General features: G+C 39.4%; 1 protein-coding gene and 1 long non-coding RNA gene across 55 annotated transcripts in view; both read left to right on the forward strand.

Moving 5' to 3' along the window:
* Positions 1–19,039, forward strand: part of STAU2 (staufen double-stranded RNA binding protein 2) — a 319,371-nt gene that overhangs the window by 96,719 nt on the left and 203,613 nt on the right. For all 54 annotated transcript variants that reach the window (NM_001444571.1, NM_001444575.1, XM_085020656.1 and 51 more), the window contains 3 exon segments: positions 7,422–7,581; positions 9,120–9,227; positions 11,268–11,480. In NM_001444571.1, the coding sequence (NP_001431500.1) occupies positions 7,422–7,581; positions 9,120–9,227; positions 11,268–11,480 (481 nt within the window).
* On the forward strand, positions 13,750–16,994 carry LOC146403835 (uncharacterized). Its single transcript, XR_014843690.1, has 2 exons — positions 13,750–15,900; positions 16,216–16,994. It is a non-coding gene; the product is annotated as an uncharacterized LOC146403835 (long non-coding RNA).

Genomic DNA, 19,039 nt, shown 5'->3' on the forward strand with positions numbered 1-19,039 from the left:
AACATTGGCAGTTTAAGCACGGGTTCCAGAAAGGTGGGTTGAGAGAGGAAACACAGCATGAGAGAGAGAGAGCAGTAGGATTGCAGTCAGCTCAGTCTTCCGGACTTAAGTGCCCCCAGCCTTCTCTTTGGAACCCATGTGGCCATTGATCTCTCATATCTAGTTTGACTCAAATTGCCTTGTTGTACCAAGGCCCTCATGGGCTCTGCAAAACTTATAGTTTGGATCTCTGCAGTTTAAAGAGCTCACTGATTCAGTTCATTCAGAGGCAGAAGAGTGTAGAGGTTAATTAAGATCAGGGGCTCTGGAGTGAGACTGCCTGGGTTCAAATGCTGGCTCGAGTGGGGTAGCCTCAGGCAGTTAGTTAACATCTCCGTTTCTCTTTTGCTTCCTTCCTTTCCTTTTCCAGTGAAGTTGAGGTTGTTATGGTGACTGAGATGAGTATGCATGGCCCCTGGCACATAGTGGGTTCTTTCCAAGTATTTGCTGTAATCATGGTAATGGTGCTGCTGCTGCTGGTGACGATTTATCTAGATATCCATTCAGGGAAGGGGCAAAATAGTTCTATGCTGGACCCAAGTGTGGGATTGAGGGTGGTGGTTGTGCGTTTATAAAATGGGGCTCTTTGATAACGTGCTTTGATTTCCATAGTCCTGTTGTGGTACTGGCGTAAGTGACACAGTACGGATGATTTACTCTTGTGACTCATGTTCAAGTCATTCCACTAGTTGATCAGATTTACACTTGGAGCAGAGATTTACCTTTGGACAGTTAAAACTTTCAGTTAAATATTTTCTTCTGTTTATGTACCAGTCCAACTATATTATTTTTTAAAATTTGAAATTATGAAAGCAAATGTCATTTATAATTCCATCACTTCAGAACACCCTACTGCAGCCTTTAGTGCACATCTCTCTGTGTTTTCCTTTATGCGTTTTAAACATGGTTATAATAATTCTGCAAATAGAAAAAAATGTCCTTCCATCTCTTTTAAAGTTGATTTTCAGCTGCCCTATGAGTCTTTTCTAATAGCTCCTCATTCTTAAAATTTCTCAAGACTAAACATTCAGATCCCATAAAAGATATATTTTCCAAGTTTATGGATATGACTAGAGAAAGAACTCTCTCCTATCTAGACATTTTATATACACACAGGCTTGAACATGTGCCAAGGACTATTTTATAGTTTTATGATAAAGCCTATTATTTTTCTATACCAAGGAAAAAAGAATGCTTAGCAGTGCCAAAAAGTGTACAAAAAATCAGAATAATCAACAGGGCAATTTGAATTCTAAGTTTTGGCCTTTAGAGTTCTTTAAACGTAGATTGTGCAAACATTTTTACAGATAAGTGAACTGAGACAGAAAGATGAAGTGACATTTCTGTTTTCAGTCCATGTTAGAAGTAAACACAGCAATCCAAAGCCTCTCCTTATTAGATCAGAAGATAACAAGTTCATATATTTAAGACATAAACCTGTAGAGGAGATATGAATGCTCAAGCTGTGCTGAGATTTATGAATAATGCTATCAAATAAAATGAGGCAATTATTTTTCAATTTTTAAAAGTTCTAATGTTATTTGGAATATGTCTTTCTCACCTTGTAAAAATGATACTTAGGAAAGTGGAGATAATGGGGAATAAGGCAGTCACAGAAGGGTAGGGCAGACACATGGATTTTAGTTATTTAGAAAGAGATACGAAGCAAGTCCATAAAGGAGGCATTAATGAGGTAACTTTAGGGAGGATGGCAAGGATATATGGTGTAGAAAGTTGTTATAGCTGACAGTCCCGTGCAAGAATAAGAATACTTATTTTCGTATGAGAATACTTACATAAGAATATAGAAATGTTCCCTTTGCTCAAAAAACAAAACTGCTTAAGGAATGTCGAGTATTAATTCAAAGGAACCAAATACCATTCTTTCCTTTTTTTTTTCTTTTTTTGACTGCGCCCACAGCACATGGAAATTTCTGGAAGTTTTTGGACCAGGGGGCTAACCCATGCCACAGCAGCAGTGAGGGCTGCTACGGCGACGATGCTGGATCCTTAACCCGCTGCACAACAAGGAAACTCCAGTTCTTTCTGTATTGTTGTATTAACTTGTGACATCTTAAAAATAGGCCAAATCTAAAGACTTTTTGGGATATAAAGAAAGGAAAACTTTTATTTTATTTGAAGAAATTTTTTTTTTTTTTTTTAATGGCCACACCTGCAGCATACGTAAGTTCCAGGGCTAGGGGTCCAATCGGAGCTGCAGCCGCCAGCCTATACCAGAGCCACAGCCACAGCAACTCTGGATCCTTAGCCCACTGAGTGAGGCCAGAGATTGAACCCATATTCTCATGGATACTAGTCAGGTTCTTAACCTACTGAGCCATAATGGGGACTCCCGAAATTTTGTTTTGTTTCTTTTTTGTAAGACTTCCAGTGGCTAGAGGGCAAAGAGGCACGGGGCGGGGGCCGGGGAAGTGGTCTTGCAAATATCCTTCATAAAATTTAGACCGTGAGGCAGTGTGGCACCGGAGCCTATTATTCTGACCTTTTACTTTTGATAGGTTACACAGTTGTGCCTATTTTTGTGCCTGCTTGGTTTAATGTACTAAAAACATAGGATTTCATTATGGGGTTTTTTGTTTTAGCAGCTACTAAGTAGAACACTTCTGGTCTGTTAGCAGACCTTAGCTTAAGAAAGAACCCCTGCATTAGGTTCTCTGGCCCACCAAGAACATAGAGCTGGTTTAATAAACATATATGAACAAAAAGAGACGAGGACAAACCAGGTATTTAGGAAACTGCTTGAGATCTGAGCTCTGAAGTTGGCAGACTTGAGTTTGACCCCCGAAAAGTCTGGAACCATGGGGACTTCTGTCTCACTAGGCTGCTGTGAGGATTAAATGAGGGAGACATAAGAAACCTGACCATAGTGCTCTAAGGAAGGTGTGCCGTCCCTTGCTTGCCTGGGGTTTGAAACAGTCTTCAAGTCACATAAGCCACATGCTGGCTGTGGAGACCCTTGGAACAGGTGCTCTAGGACCTTAGTGCGAGACTCACCAGGGAAACTAGCGCAAGTGAAGACTCTTGTTCCATCCTCAGAGATTGAATCAGCAGATGAGGGTCAGAGCACAGGAATCTGCATTTTTTTAATAAGCACTAAAGATGATTCTTATGAAAGCAGGATCACACTTTACAAAATATACTTTGGAGGCTGTGGGTAGAAGCCATTCCGACCTTGAAACTTACAGCCTGAATGGGTGGTGAGTTTTCATGGCTCATCCCTTAACACTAATCACTATGGAAATCTAAGTATTGATCACAAAAATCTTTTTTTTTTTTTCTTTTTAGGGCCGCACCCATGGCATATGGAGATTCTCAGGCTAGAGGTTGAATTGGAGCTGCAGACACTGGCCTACACCACAGCCACAGCAGTGCCAGATCCAAGCTGTGTCTGCGACCTACAGCCACGCTGGATCCTTAACCCACCAAGTGAGGCCAGGGATTGAATCTGCGTCCTCATGGGTACTAGTCACATTCATTTCTACTGATCCACAACGGGAACTCCTGATCACAAAATTCTGACTGTGGAAAATTATTTAAGAATAGCAAGGTAAGATTAAGTTCCTATTCATGTACTAATTTGTAGAAATATGTGCATCGCTTATCACAAGCACTTTACCAGAAATGAGCTTAATGTTCGAAATAAAAATAGAAAAAGGAACTCCATTAAATAGAACATACCAACCTTGAAAGTTAATAAACTTTGAGTTTCTTTACCAAAGGAAATGGATATTTAGAGACCAGGACCTAACTCACACAAAAAATTCTTCATCTTCTCTCTTATAATTCAGTCTGGGTGCCGTTAATGAGAATGCTCTGGTTAATCTTAATTGTCATGTTGATATGAGGAGATATGATATATAAGGTATTCAAACCACGTAGGGGAGATTATTCAGAATCATTGTTAAGTAAGAGGGTGGAATGAAACTGGAATGAAACAAGTCAGGCGTCGGGGTCTCGGGGTCTCGATATTTCCTGCCGCTAATGCTAGTGTTACTTTTTATGTTAAAAATACAACCTACCTAATTTTCCCTCTGATATTTATACGATATATACACACGCATATGTATCCACATCAGGCACATACCCGTACATATTTGATGGCCAGAAAGGAAGAGGCCCCAAGGGCTCTTTAGTGTGCAATTAATATTTTGGTCAGAAAATCAGCAGATTGTTTCAGTATGGTTATGTGTTATGACATCATATTCCAGTAAAGTTATAATGAACAGAAATTTTGTTTGTCTCTGTGGCAAACCGAAATGAGTTTTGTAATTGTCAGCAGGCCTTAGTGATTATCGTGGCGCCCACTCTCTCCACCGTAGTTAAAGGTCTGTTAGCATTCCAGTTGTGGACCTCTATTTTCAGAAGTATATAATTAATTGTAAACATTTGCTCGGTGGTGAAGGCGTGCCATGTAAGATCTCAGTCCAGAAGTAAATTTCTGATTTCAGGTTGTCTGTTTTAAAGTTTTATAGTGGAGCCAGTTAAAAATATGCAGAAAGTTCTGTGGAGGGAACACTGAATTTTGTGGGAAACAAAATGAAGGTCACCTGCAGTGATGATATTAGTCTGTCAGAATTTCTGCATTAAAGGGATCTAAAATAAAATAGGTAATGGGAAATTATGTACTTCAGAACATCATTGGTTATTGCAATCAAAGAGCAAAAAGTGTGGTCTTAATGCTTTTTAGTCTTTGTGTGTTAAAAGTATCTTTTACTGTCAGTGATTTTTTTTCTTCCTTTAACTTTTTTTATATTTGCCAATTAAAAATGAGAACGTATGACATGCAAGAAAAACACATTTAAAATATTTCATCTTAAGTTAATAGAAAACTGTGGGCCAAGAAAATTGACTTTAAAAATTTTAAACAGTGACTTTTTCTTTTCAGACTCACTCTGGATTTCGCCACACGGTTTGACATTGTTGATCGTCCCTCTCCCTGACATTGTGTTGTAATTTCTTTTCTAACACTGACCCGCTTTCATCGCCTTCACTGCCGTCTGTTATTTCCCCTGCCTTTTGATCACGGGCATTAATCAGATGTCAGCCTTAGGCACTCGTTTTTAGGGTTCTTTTACACTTATCCTTTCCAGGTGTTTACCTGCTCACCTGGTTTTCAGTCATTACCCCCCAAATCTGCATCTTCAGTACCAGTGTACATTTCTAGTCCTTTGCTTTCAGTAAACCTTCGCTGATTAGTCCCATCTGCCTGTGAATTCTTACACAGGGGCTCTGCCCAGTTTATCTCAGGTTGAATGTAGAGCTCTGCCACTTGGATGTCCAATAATTAACTAAAATTTAGTAGGACCTCGATTGGCTTCGTTTTGCTGGGAAACAGGCATTTTCCAGCACTGGAGTAATCACTTAATTTTTCAGTGTTACAATTTTGAATCCAGCATTCCATCAAAATCGATTCTGTTAGTTTTTCTAAATGGTCCAATGCAGTGGTCATAGTTCTCAGTCATCGTTTCATGTCCGGTGAGTCGCATTTGACACAGGTGACTCCTTCCTTCTCTAGGATATACTTTTCCCCATTCAGCTTTCAGGAAGGATGCTTTATTTACTTGGTTTTCCTGCTCTCCCTCCCTCCCACAGAGTTCTCACTGTCTTGTGGTTTTGAATTTCACCCATATATTATTGATGATTCTCAAATTTTATCTCCAACTTGGACTTGTTTCTTGGAGTCCAGACTCGTCAACCTGACTGTCCATTTGATGTCTTCATTTGGATGTCCAGCAGACTGAATAGTTGCACATCTCCACACCGGAGCTGCTAATACTCACCCCCAACAAACCTGTTCCTTTTGCAGTCTTCACCCACTCAATGTATGGAGCTCCATCTTCCAGTTGCTCCTGTCAGAAATCCTGAGGGGGGGGCCTTCCTTGACTCCTCCCTCATACTCCGTAGCTAGTCCTTTGGTAAACCCATCATCTCTACTTTTGACATTCGTTCAAAATCCAACTATTTCTCATTACTTCCTATGCTGCCACCCTAGTTCAGGCCCCTGTATTATTGCAATAGCCTCTCAATGGATCTCCTTGCTTTTATCATCATTCCCCTGTGTCTGTTTTCAATGTAATAGTCAGATAGTCCTTCCACATTGCAAGTCAGATTATCCCACTTCTCTCCTTAGAACCTCCTGGTGGCTGGACGTTCCTCTCAGGGTAAAAGTCAGATCCTTACAGCGATTTCTAAGGAAGGCCCTGTGGGATCTGGCCACCTCTTCCCATCTCTTAGCTTTCCTTCCTTTACTGCCTCAACTCTAACCAGGTGGGAATCATCTGAATTACTTGAACACGCTTTGCCCTCTGGTGCTTCAGACAAAGCCTTGCACTTGGTGTTTTCACCGCCTCGAAGGCCCTGTTCCAGATACCTGTGTGGGCTCCTCCCTCACTTATTCCAGGTCTTTATGTAGTTGTCATCTCAATGAGACATTCACTGGCCGCTCTATCTGACCATTCCCCCGGCACTCCTGAACCTTTCCTTCTTTTTCAGTTTAAATGTATTTCTAACATATTAGGTATCCTACATATTTATCTTATTTATTGTCTGTCTTCTCCACTGTAATGTGTGTTTTTGTTCATTGTGATATCCCCCCATCCTAAGAAGGTGCTCCATGAATAATTGTTAAGTTATTGGATTTTATTGCATAGCCTCTTAATTTCTTCTAAGTTTGTATCCCATCATGTCTGCATCGTTGCAGCTTTCTAGTCATGAAAGCTCTTTACTTTAGTCTCATTAAGCACAAACCTGCTAAAAAATTTCTACTTAAATACATTTTATTATGTTACTTTCTGCTTTAGAATTGACTTAAACTCCCCATTCTTTCTTATGTTGAATCTGATCTCCTTGTTCCTTTGCCAAGTACTTACCACTTTGCAGTAGTAGTTTCATCTCTTTGCCCTTCCCATATCTAATCATAATTATCTTCTGCTAAAAGCGCTGTCATCCATGTGTTGTCCCTAAATGGGTTTGCTTGTCTCCTGCCTCTGTGGCAGGTCCCCATCCTTCAGCACCACACCATTTGGCTCACTTCTGTCAAAATAATGCAAAAAAAATAAAAATCATTTAAAAAAAATGCCACGGAAAACTTCTCGCCAAAATGTCTTCTGTGATTTAATTAAACAATTCTTAAAATATTAATTTGTTTAATGTTATTTTCTAAAGTATGTTTTCATCCAGATCATATACACGATTATCAATGGATATATTGAGTCACATTTTAGCTTTTAGAAATACATTTGTGAGGCTTAAACTTTATTGGGGTTAATAAGAGGATATCATTTTAAAGAGGGCAAATCTTGCTGATGATTATGGAGTGATTTTACTGAGCTAGCATTAATATTTCTATTTTCTTACTTTAGGTATCATTGCCCAATACCCAAGATCTTCTATGTTCAGCTGACAGTAGGAAATAATGAATTTTTTGGGGAAGGAAAGACTCGACAAGCCGCTAGACACAATGCCGCAATGAAAGCCCTTCAAGCACTGCAGAATGAACCTATTCCAGAAAAATCAGCTCAGGTGTGTTGCTGCCGCATGTGGCAGCCTATTTCGTGTGGTCTCCCAGGGGGATTATTGCGAAGACAAATAAGTGCTTTTTTATAAATGAAGGAAGTCTCTGTGGATAGGAGGGACCACTGGAGAGGTGATCTGCTATGACTTGCTCCTCGGATTGCCTCTGTGCTCACTAGGCTCATGTGTTGCTGCTCGGATGACTTTACCCTTGAGCTCTTTGGTTCGCCCTGTGGAATTCACTTCCCAGGCAAGGCAGGATTTGGGGATGTAAACAAAGATATGAAGTAGCATTCATTTGCCTTGTATTTAATGCTGCACTTTATTGAGCATGGATTACACAGCATTATTAATTTAGAATCAAGGAGTTTAAAGTGGAGGAGATCTTAATGGATTTTTTAGTCCCACTTTATTTTACCCGGGAGAGTATTGAAGGTGATCTTTAGTGGATTCACCCATTCCCCTGGCTTTAGCTACTTTCTTTATTGCTTCAAAACGCTGTCTCTAGCTCAGGCATGTCTAATAAGTCACCTTCTTATTGAGTTCTCCACTTAGTTATTTAAAACTATGAGGTTCAACCTCTATATAGTTTGCCTTTTCTCAGCCTGTTCTTTCTTCTTTGAGATTTATCGTAGTTAATGGAAGACTCAATATTTTTCTTTGTACACCTTCATTATGACTCTTATCTGTTTGCTGATCTGTTTTCCCACTAAGTCATAAGCTTCTTGACAGCAGGAATACTGTCTCTTGATCTCTTTATTGCTTACACTGTGTTCAGCATTAATAGGTGTTAAATAGATCAATAAGTAAATTGTTACAGAGCCAGGCACAGAGCTCCAGAATCCTGGTTTGCGTTCTGAACTCTTTCTACAACCCAGTCTTCATAGAATATTAAATATCGTATGAAAGTAGAGGTAGTGTGTGTGTGTGTGTGTGTGTGTGTGTGTGTGAGATAGAGTTCTCTAAGGATACACTCAAATTAGTGTGTGGTTGAGTAAAAGATTTCCATATTCAGCATCCGTCCTTCTACTTTGGGAAAAAAAACTAAAACCAAATCACAAGAAGCCATGCAGTAAAGTGCTTAACTACGGTAGTTACATAGGAGTCCACAAGATCCAGTCTCCGGTTTCCTGTCTCCTGTTGTGTTTTAGATAGGTTTTTTTTTTTTTTTTTTTTTTTTTTTTTTTTTTGTCTTTTGTCTTTTGTTGTTGTTGTTGTTGTTGTTGCTATTTCTTGGGCCGCTCCCGCGGCATATGGAGGTTCCCAGGCTAGGGGTTGAATCGGAGCTGTAGCCACTGGCCTACGCCAGAGCCACAGCAACGCGGGATCCGAGCCGCGTCTGCAACCTACACCACAGCTCACGGCAACGCCGAATCGTTAACCCACTGAGCAAGGGCAGGGACCGAACCCGCAACCTCATGGTTCCTAGTCGGATTCGTTAACCACTGCGCCACGACGGGAACTCCAATAGGTTCTCTTGATTGTAGAATACATGTGAAGTTTGTTATAAAGTGAGGATTCAATGTCATCCTATTTTTATGGTTTAGAATGGCGAATCAGGAAAAGAAATGGATGATGACAAAGATGCAAACAAATCTGAGATCAGCCTAGTGTTTGAAATTGCTCTGAAGCGAAATATGCCCGTCAGTTTTGAGGTATGTGTTCAGCAGAGATCTTCCTCTTTTTTCTTCCGTGCTCCTCATTATTTTAAACAAATAAATAAAATTAATAAAATTTTAGTATCTTGAAAGATTTATTGTGCTTCCTTCTGTTCAACCTCTCTATCATGAAATGGTTCAAGCCCTGGGAGAATAGAACTTATTATAATATCATGGATTCCTGCTGATCCCTTCGGCTTTTCTGCATTGAGCCATTTTTTATACATGATATTTCAGGTTTCATTATAAAATTTATTTCCTGAGTTTAAGATAATTTGTAGTGCCCCGTAAAATTTGGTGTTTTCAGTAAGATCAATTTGAAAGTATCCAAGGTAATATTTAGTGACATGTCTATATTAATATCTGATTTCTTTTAAATTTATGGAGGCCACAAGATGTTTAAATTTAATCTTTATAATAAGTTACTAAAAAGTAGTTGAGCAGCACTCTAGCTTACAAGTAGATAAATATGTCACAAAGTATTTATAAAATTGAGATACTTAAAAAAGAAAAAATGTTATTATAATACTTCCTTTATTAATTTTGCAACTCAACTATGTAGAGAATAGGAAAAACCCAGGAAATAAGCTGAAACAGTCATGGGGTATCCTCCTTCTAATTCTATGATGTTCACCTACCAGAAAGCTCCCACACTTTCCTCACTGGCAGGATCTGCTTATCTCCACTGAGAACCTGTTTGCTTTCTTAGACGCAGTTGTAAGAAGTTGGGTTATTTGATTGCTCAGCCTGTAATAGATTAAAGGCAGCAAAAAGAGTAAAGCAGGAAGAAAATGTACAAGAAAATTTCTTGTCTGTCGGGCCTGGCAAGAAATGATAGTTTTTAAGAAATATTGAAAACCTATTGAAAGTAATTGCATATACTCAAAAGTCTTTGGAACATGGGGCCTTTGAAAGGCTCCAGTGAACAGAAGTAGGTTTTAGAAGTCTTAGATATCCTAGAGCCATCGATACAGTATAGTGTAGAATATTTAACATTCATAATGAAGATCTAATGTGAGCAACACAAGGTTAAATATTTAGTATATACATATTTTTTAAATTGAGGAAGATGTCCGTCAAAGTGGTTAAAATAAACAGTTTTGGTGATTCAACTTGTAAATTTAAATTATTGCAAAGTGTACTTATCGTACATTCCTTATCCCCAATAATATTGGATTATTGAGATATTGTATCATTTCCTAATTGGTATCTGATATTAGAAGACACTTTTTTAATATAATTTTCAGTGGTAAACTATTTAACTAAATAGGGTGTCTTTTATAAATCAGAATTTTGAAGGAGACTAAAGTTTTGAGCACTTTTCCAGCTTTGGAAGGTAACTTTCCTCCCAAGGCTGGTATAGTTTAAAAAGAACACATTAATACAGGTTTAGCAACATTCATAACTGAAAGATTCATAATCCATTACTCTAGAAAGCTAGGTATTTTAATGGCCTAGCTGCTTACCAATTTAAGGTTCATGACCTTTCTGTAAAGCAGCCTTTGAGGTCCCCATCAAAAATAGGTCGTTTATCAACCATCACCTGTTTTTGAGTGGCTTCCACACGTAGGATGCTTTATAGGCTATAGAACTCCAGTAAGACATAGTCCTTGTATCCCAGTAACTTACTCTTACAGAGGAGAAAATTAGATGTGTACACAGTTATATACAAATTATCATTCTCTGTACCCAGGGTAATATGGTATGTTTTATGTCCTTAATTTTCCATTCCATAAGAAACAGGATAACCATAATTAGAACTCTGTATTTTAAGCTAGTAAAACACAACTTTGACCATGAATTGAATGTATTTATTTAGATTTCTGTTTCTCCAACTTCAGTTCATTAAGTGTCATAAGTATTATAAATGAATAGTCCCTGTATAGTATCTTCCTAATAGCTTTGTTAAAAAAATCTATAATTTTGGCCTGATTCTTACTAATAACGATTTCAATTACATATGAACATTAAAAAAGATTCATGCCACAAGAATGCATCTTAAGCGACTGTTTTGAATATTTTACATGTATGTTTTAGGTTATCAAAGAAAGTGGACCACCACATATGAAAAGCTTTGTCACTCGGGTGTCCGTGGGTGAATTCTCCGCAGAAGGAGAGGGAAACAGCAAAAAACTCTCCAAGAAGCGCGCTGCAACCACTGTCCTACAGGAGCTTAAGAAACTTCCACCTCTTCCTGTGGTTGAAAAGCCAAAACTATTTTTTAAAAAACGCCCTAAAACAATAGTAAAGGTAAGTCTCTGCTTGTGACCATTAGTTTTACTATGTAAAATTGTAGTAACTCTAGCTAAAAGTTTTTTCATAGGGCAGGCATCTAAACCTGTGGGTTCCATGCAGTCTCAGAATCAGGGTTGGGCATGTGTCTGTAAACCAGTAACAATTCTGTTTTGCTTTTAGACACTGGTGTCTCTGTGTTTGTTCATGAAATCATAATACCTTACATATTCATAATTTTTTTATGGTTTAAAAAATACTTGGGGCGTTCCCATTGTGGCTCAGTGGTTAACGAATCCGACTAGGAACCATGAGGTTTCGGGTTCGATCCCTGGCCCTGCTCAGTGGGTTAAGGATCTCACATTGCCGTGAGCTGTGGTGTAGTTTGCAGACGTCGCTTGGATCCTGCATTGCTGTGGTTGTGGCGTAGGCCAGCAGCTACAGCTCTGATTAGACCCCTAGCCTGGGAACCTCCATGTGCCACAGATGTGGCCCTAGAAAAGACAACCCCCTCCAAAAAAACTTGCCCATTCATGACCACCTTTGGAAAAATTCTTGTCATGGTTGTGTAAGGCAGATGTTAGCCCTCATTTTACACATAAGGTTTTATGCAACGTATTCAAAGGATTTTCTTACTTGTATCCACCTATCATGTGGAGCAACCTGAACTACACATCTGTGATCCAGTGTTCATTCTGCAAACACCACTGCTATATGGTGACTTCTTAGGATTTCAGGAAATGGTAATAAGATGCAGAGCAATAATCATATGAGTAATACTAACACTGATGACAGGAGCTGCAGCTAGTAAATACAAAGCACTTGCCAGATGTGGTCCCAGCCCTTCACTTGCTTTCATGTTTAGTCCTCATAGCAGCCCTATGAGGTCAACGGGATAATTTGGTTTCCATTTTTTTCGGGCATATGTACATTGCCAAAGAAGAATATAGAGCACACAACTTTTCACGATGTTATGACTCTTTACTAAATCAGACTGTATTTATATTAACCAAAAAAGAAAAAAAGCAGAGGTCACAGGAATGAGGTAAAGTGGCACTTAGCTCAGAACAGTGCCCATGAATGCCCGGTGTGTATGACATGGATGTAGCTGGAGTCCTGCTTCCTGAGAGAGTCTTAAACTGCCAGCACATCAGTGGCCAGTGCAGCCTTGCCTATTTAGCAGACTTCTTCAGACTAGGCTCTACAAATCAAGGGTAACAGAAGTGAAGTACGTTTTATCTTTGATGAATTTCTTTTGTTTAGATCACGCAGTGGCACAACTGAAGTGTTTTTATAGGTTTTATGCTTTTGTACCTTTGCTTTATTTAAAAACACATGCATATAGGGAGGCAGGATCGAGATGGTGGAGGAGTAAGATGTGGCACTCATCTTCTCCCACAAATGCAACAACAAAAAAACCTCATTTGCAGTGTAGAATGCTTCACACAGAACATCTATTGAATGCTGGCAGAAGACGTAAAACCTCCAGAAAGGGCAAGAAACTTTCCGCATAACTGGGTAGAACAAAAGGAAAACAAAATGGAGAAAAAAAAAATCAGAACAGGACTACCATTTCTGAGAAGGAGCTGTGAAAGAGGAAAGGAACCTATGCCCTGGGAAGCCACCTAACTGATGGGGAGATCAGCTGAGACAGAGGGACTTCAAAGACTCAGGAAAAAGCAGAGCAGCTGGACTGTGGAGGGCAAAGCAGAGAGAAAGCTGAAAAGACCATCAGTACCACCACCCCTGGACATCACAGTCTGAGATGCTCGGTCAGGGGCTGGGCACTGAGACATAGGCTCCAGAAGTCAGTTCCCAGGAGAGGACTAGTGTTGGCTGTATGGAGACAGCTTGAGGGACTAGGGAGCAGTGTGCCAAGGGCTGGGGGGCAGAACGCCACAGCCAAGGGAACTTGGGAAGAGGTCTGGACCCACGGGAAAAGAAAGGTGCCACCGTTGGGGAAGGCAAGAGAAGGGGCGGTGGACTGCCACAGGAATATCTTTCTCTGCACACGTACAGACTCTCAGAAGGTGGGGCTATGGGCAGTGAGGCACCTCTTGTGTGGGCAATGGGTGGCGGTGCCTTTTGGTGTGGGCTTAGCTGGGTAGGGTACCTCTTGCATGGTCTATAGGTGGTAGGGGCAAACCACTGCAGTTTATCTTAGACTCCAGAGGTGAGCATGGCCTGCCACAACTAGGGGTCTGTGCACTGGCACCACCTGCAGCCCCAGTCACCTCAGAGGTTGGCACAGAGGAGGGCACTGCAACTGAGCACCACCCATTGTTGCTCTCACTCCCCTGGGAACACTCATGCCCTGCCACTGCCACTGCCACTGCCAAATGCTCTGGGTACCACCTACACCTGCCTGAGGGTCACTGCCACGTCCCAGGGCCCTGCAACTAGGAGCAGTATGTACCACCTTCCTGCAGGTCCTTGCCACTGTCAACCAGGCAGTGGCTACTAAACCTGTCCATTACCTCCATATCCCTGGAATCACATACAGCACCCTACCTGCACACACTGAGGAAAGAGACAGCAAACATCCAAACCAAAAGCAGCCCTGATGCCCCAAATAAACAGTAAGCCCTCACAAAATACCTAGGGGTTCTCTCGCATATAAGTAGCCCTCCAAGCCTACAGTAGTTGTTTTCCCTAAACTCACAGAACAAGAAAAATATAAGCAAAATGAAGAAGCTCAGGAACCATTCCCAGTTGAAAAAACAGGAGAATTCCCCTGAGGGAGCAAACAAAGAAACAGACCTCTGCAGTCTAATAGACACCGAGTTCAAAAAGGAGATGGTGAAGATACTGAAGGAATTAAGAGTGAATATGAAGGAATTAAGAGCAAATATGAACAGTAATGCAGATTACTTTAGAAAGAAACTAGAAAATATAACTCATATATATAAATTAGAAAATTTATTTGCAGAGATGCAAGCAAAGTTAAAGTCACTGAAGAGCAGAATGAATAACGCAGAGGAACGAATTAGTGACTTGGAAGATGGAATAATGGAAGTCACTGAATCAGGACAGCAAGGATTCCAGAAAGAGAAGAAAAAAAAAGGGGGGGGGGTTGAAAACAGTTAAAAAAATTATGGCTGAAAACTTTCTAAATCTAGAGGAAACAGACATCAAGATAGGGAAGCACAGAGGGCCCTAAACAAGTTGAACCCAAACAGGCCCACGCCAAGACATATTATAATAACAATGGCAAAAGTTGAAGATAAAAAGAGGATTCTAAAGGCAGGTAGAGAAAAAGTGTTAATTATAAGAGAACCCCCTTAAGGCTATCAGCTGATTTTTCTCAGTAATGCTACAGGCCAGAAGAGAGTGGCAAAATACATTCAAAGTTCTAAAAGGAAAAAATTGCAAAAATATCACTTAAAATAGAAGGAGAAATAAAGAATTTCTCTAACAAACAAAAACAAAAAGAGTACAGCAATACTAAACCCATTCTAAAAGAAATACTGAAAGGGCTCCTCTAAATAACAAGGAAGGGAAATTCCCTTCGTGGCTCAGTGGCTAACACACCCGACTAGGATCCACGAGGATGCAGGTTCAATCCCTGGCCTCGCTTAGTGGGTTAAGGATCCAGCGTTGCCTTGAGCTGTGATATAGGTCGCAGACGCATCTCAGAGCCCATGTTGCTGTGGCTGTGGTGTAAGCCAGCAGTTGTAGCTCCGATTTGACCCCTAGCCTGGAAACTTCCATATGCTGTGGGTATGGCCCTAAAAAGCAATAAATAAATAGGAAGTAAGAAGAAATAGGATGGAGGAAATCATAATTGAAAAGTAATCACTTAAGCCAGTATACAGATCTAAAAGGGGGAAAAAAAAAACTATTGAAAAGCAATGATAAACACAAGGAACAACAGAAGGATAAACCTGAAGGTTGTTAAAAGAGGACATCAAAATCATAAAATGTGGTGTAGGAAAGTAAGAAAATCAATTTTTTTTAATGTGTTTGAGCCTGTGTGACTATCAGGCTAAAGCAAGGAGATACAGGAAGGGGTTAACATACTTGAAAAACAGGGCAACCACAAATAACAACCAAATAATACATTCACAGAAACTAAAAAGGGGACATAAGCATGAAATAAAAGGAAATCATCCATCCAAAAAAAGCAAGTAACAGGAGAAACATAGGATCAACTTGAAAACAAGGTTTAAAATGGCAATAAATACGTATTTATCAATAATTGCCTTGAATGTCAATGGACTGAATGCTCCAATCAAAAGACATAGAGTGGCAGATTGGATAAAAAAACAAGAGGCTACAAAATACTGCCTACAAGAGACTCACCTTAGGGCAGAGGACATACACAAATTGAAAGTGAGGGGGTGGAAAAAGATATTTCAAGTGAATGGAAAAGACAGGAAAGCGGGAGTTGCAATATTCATATCAGACAAAATAGACTTTAAAGAAAGACAAAGAAGGAGTTCCCGTCGTGGCGCAGTAGTTAACGAATCCAACTAGGAACCATGAGGTTGCGGGTTCGGTCCCTGCCCTTGCTCAGTGGGTTAACGATCCGGCATTGCCGTGAGCTGTGGTGTAGGTTGCAGACGCGGCGCGGATCCCACGTTGCTGTGGCTTTGGCGTAGGCCAGTGGCTACAGCTCCGATTCAACCCCTAGCCTGGGAACCTCCATATGCTGCGGGAGCGGCCCAAGAAATAGCAACAACAACAACAACAACAACAAAAGACAAAAAGACAAAAAAAAAAAAAAAAAAAAAAAAAGAAAAAGACAAAGAAGAATACTATTTAATGATAAAAGGATCCATTCAAGAAGAGGATGTTACAGTCATCAATATATATATGCTGCTGATAAAGGAGGACCCAGTTACGTACAACAAATACTAACAGATGCAGTAGGAGACATGGCTTGGATTGGTGTTGCTGTGGCTGTGATGTAGGCCAGCAGCTGCAGCTCTGATTCGACCCCTAGCCCAGGAGCTTTCATATGCTGTGGATGCAGCCCTGAAAAGAAAAAAAAAAAAAAAAAAAAAAGATGTGGTACCTGTACACACTGGAATACTACTCAGACGTAAAAAAGAATAAAGCAGCAACATGGATGGAACTAGAGACTCTCATACTAAGTGAAATAATCAGAAAGAGAAAGATAAATACCACATCATATCACTTAAATCTGGAATCTAATATATGGCACAAATGAACCTGTCTACAGAAAAGAAACAAAGTCATGGACATGGAGAACAGACTTGTGGTTGCCAAGAGGGAGGGAGAAGGAGTGGGACTGAGTGGGAGTTTGAGATTAGTAGATGCAAACTATTGAATTTGGAGTGGATAAGCAATGAAATCCTGCTGTATTGCACAGGGAACTATATTTAATCACCTGTGATGAAACATGATGGAGGATAATGTGAGAGAAAGAATGTACATGTATAACTGGGTCATGTTGCTGTGCAGCAGAAACTGATAAAACACTGTAAATCAATGGTAATAAAATTTTTAAAAAGAACACATGCATATGTATATTTATGTAAATAAATACCTTCTTAAACAACCGTTAAATACTTGTTCTTTTTAATGAGGACTGTCATTACTTCCCTGAGGGGCTCTAGGTTATACATTCCCTGAAATAGCATTCTGTGTTATATGCAAGATAGACTAAAGATAAATGCCAAATAGATCCACTCATCATGAGTCATAGTGGTTTTGAGGACCGGCCTCCATTTATATGCTGCCGTTTATATGAACCACATGGTCAGGGAGTAGGATATGGCCGTTAAGAAAATGACCATTAGAGTCATGTCTGGTGACCTTGGAGTAGGAATCTGTGTGACCGGAGTAAGTTACCTAGCTTTTCTAATCTTTCATTTCTTTATAATAGGAATAATAATTGAACTTGCTTCATAGGATTGATATGTAAATAATACATAGAATGCATTAGTAATTATTGTCGAATATTTAATTAACATGACAGTAAGTACTCAATAAATATTAGCTGTTTTATTTTATAATTAATTCTCTCTGTTCACATTTTGTATGTATATGAATGTATAAATCTTTTTATGTGTAGGATCTATAGCTTCTTCCCATAGGAAGAACAGTGCTCTATATCAGAATGGCAGTGCAAGTACATTTAGAATGGATAGGCAATCGGGTCCTGCTGTACAGGTCAGGGAACTATGTCCAGTCTTTTGGGTTAGAACATGATGGAAGATACTATGAAAAAAAAAAGAATGTATATATATATATGGGTTATTTTTGCTGTTCAACAGAAATTGAAGGAACATTGCAAATCAACTATAATAAAATTTTTTGTAAAAACGGCACTGCAAAACTGGTTACAATAACATCCATCGATTAAACTAAGTCTATTCTTAATAAATTAAGAATAATAAGTCTTTAGAAAAGATTTGTGTATTTAATAGTAGAATATAAATAGAACCCTGTTATTTTATTTAAAAATTTTTTTTATGGCTGCACCCATGGCATATGGAAGATCTGGGCCAGGGATTGAATCCAAGCCACAGCTGCATCCTACACCATAGCTGTTGCAATGCTGAAAACTTTAATCCCCTTTGCTGGGCCAGGGATCAAACCTGTGCCTTCACAGTAACCCAGGCTGCTGCATTTGGATTCTTAACCCACTGTGTGATGGTGGGAACTCCTCCTGTTCCTTGTAACTATAACCATTAAAAGCAAGAATATTGTTTAAGTGTTGCTCCCCAGAGAGGGGAGAAACATTTTGAATTTTCAGAATTATTTGCTACTACTTCTAGTATATAAGCATATTATTCCAGAACTTTCTTCCTATCCACCATTCACATCTCAGCTTAACTTGACTTCTTCAGGGAAGCCTTCTCTGATCCTCCCCCAGTCCAGAATCAGTTAGCCCCCTGCATTTTTTCCTTACATACATCATACTTGGAATTACTTGTACCATATCTGGCTTATGTTAAAATAAAGTCTATAGATATCCTCTGAAATGTAAGGTTATTTTGAGGAAGGAGCATGCATACATTGAGTTAGAATCTAGATAATTTGGGGTATGATCAGACCTTACAGTGGGCCAATAAATGGGTCAGCTTGGGATAGTATCTTGATTTTTAGCATTTTTGTCACTTCCTTATGTCTTACACATCTAGGGTCTATCATTCCTTATTATGCAATAGAAATAGAGAAAATATCTGTTGATAATTAGCCTTCATTTTATTTAAAATAATGAATCTATAACATTGTCTCATTTGATTCTCTTAATCACTCTATAATGTAGGTATTATCCACATTTTACGGATGATGTTCTTGGTGTTTAAGAAACTTTTCTAAGATCATGGAGCAGAGTCAGGTTTCAGGTCCAGTCATGTCTGATGTCATGAAATTGCTTGGTTGTGAACTCTTTTTGGATTTTAATTTACAGAGTTATTTTGTTAAAATGTAAGACTGCCCTGATGGTGTCTTTGGGTTCATATCCTATTTTTTGAATGTAATTCTCTTCTATAAGATGAGGCCTCAAAGAAAGCTTTCTGATGTGAGAGATAAAGTTTCCTGGACTCAGCTGTTATAAGAGTGTCCTTATTGGTTTGTAGAATTATTATCTAAGACTTGATATC

The sequence above is a fragment of the Sus scrofa genome, chromosome 4 (assembly GCF_054392235.1).
Source record: "Sus scrofa isolate SSC_HxYL_T2T_F1_AM1 chromosome 4, Sscrofa_HxYL_maternal_Yorkshire_Landrace_v2.0, whole genome shotgun sequence".
Lineage (NCBI taxonomy): Eukaryota > Metazoa > Chordata > Mammalia > Artiodactyla > Suidae > Sus > Sus scrofa.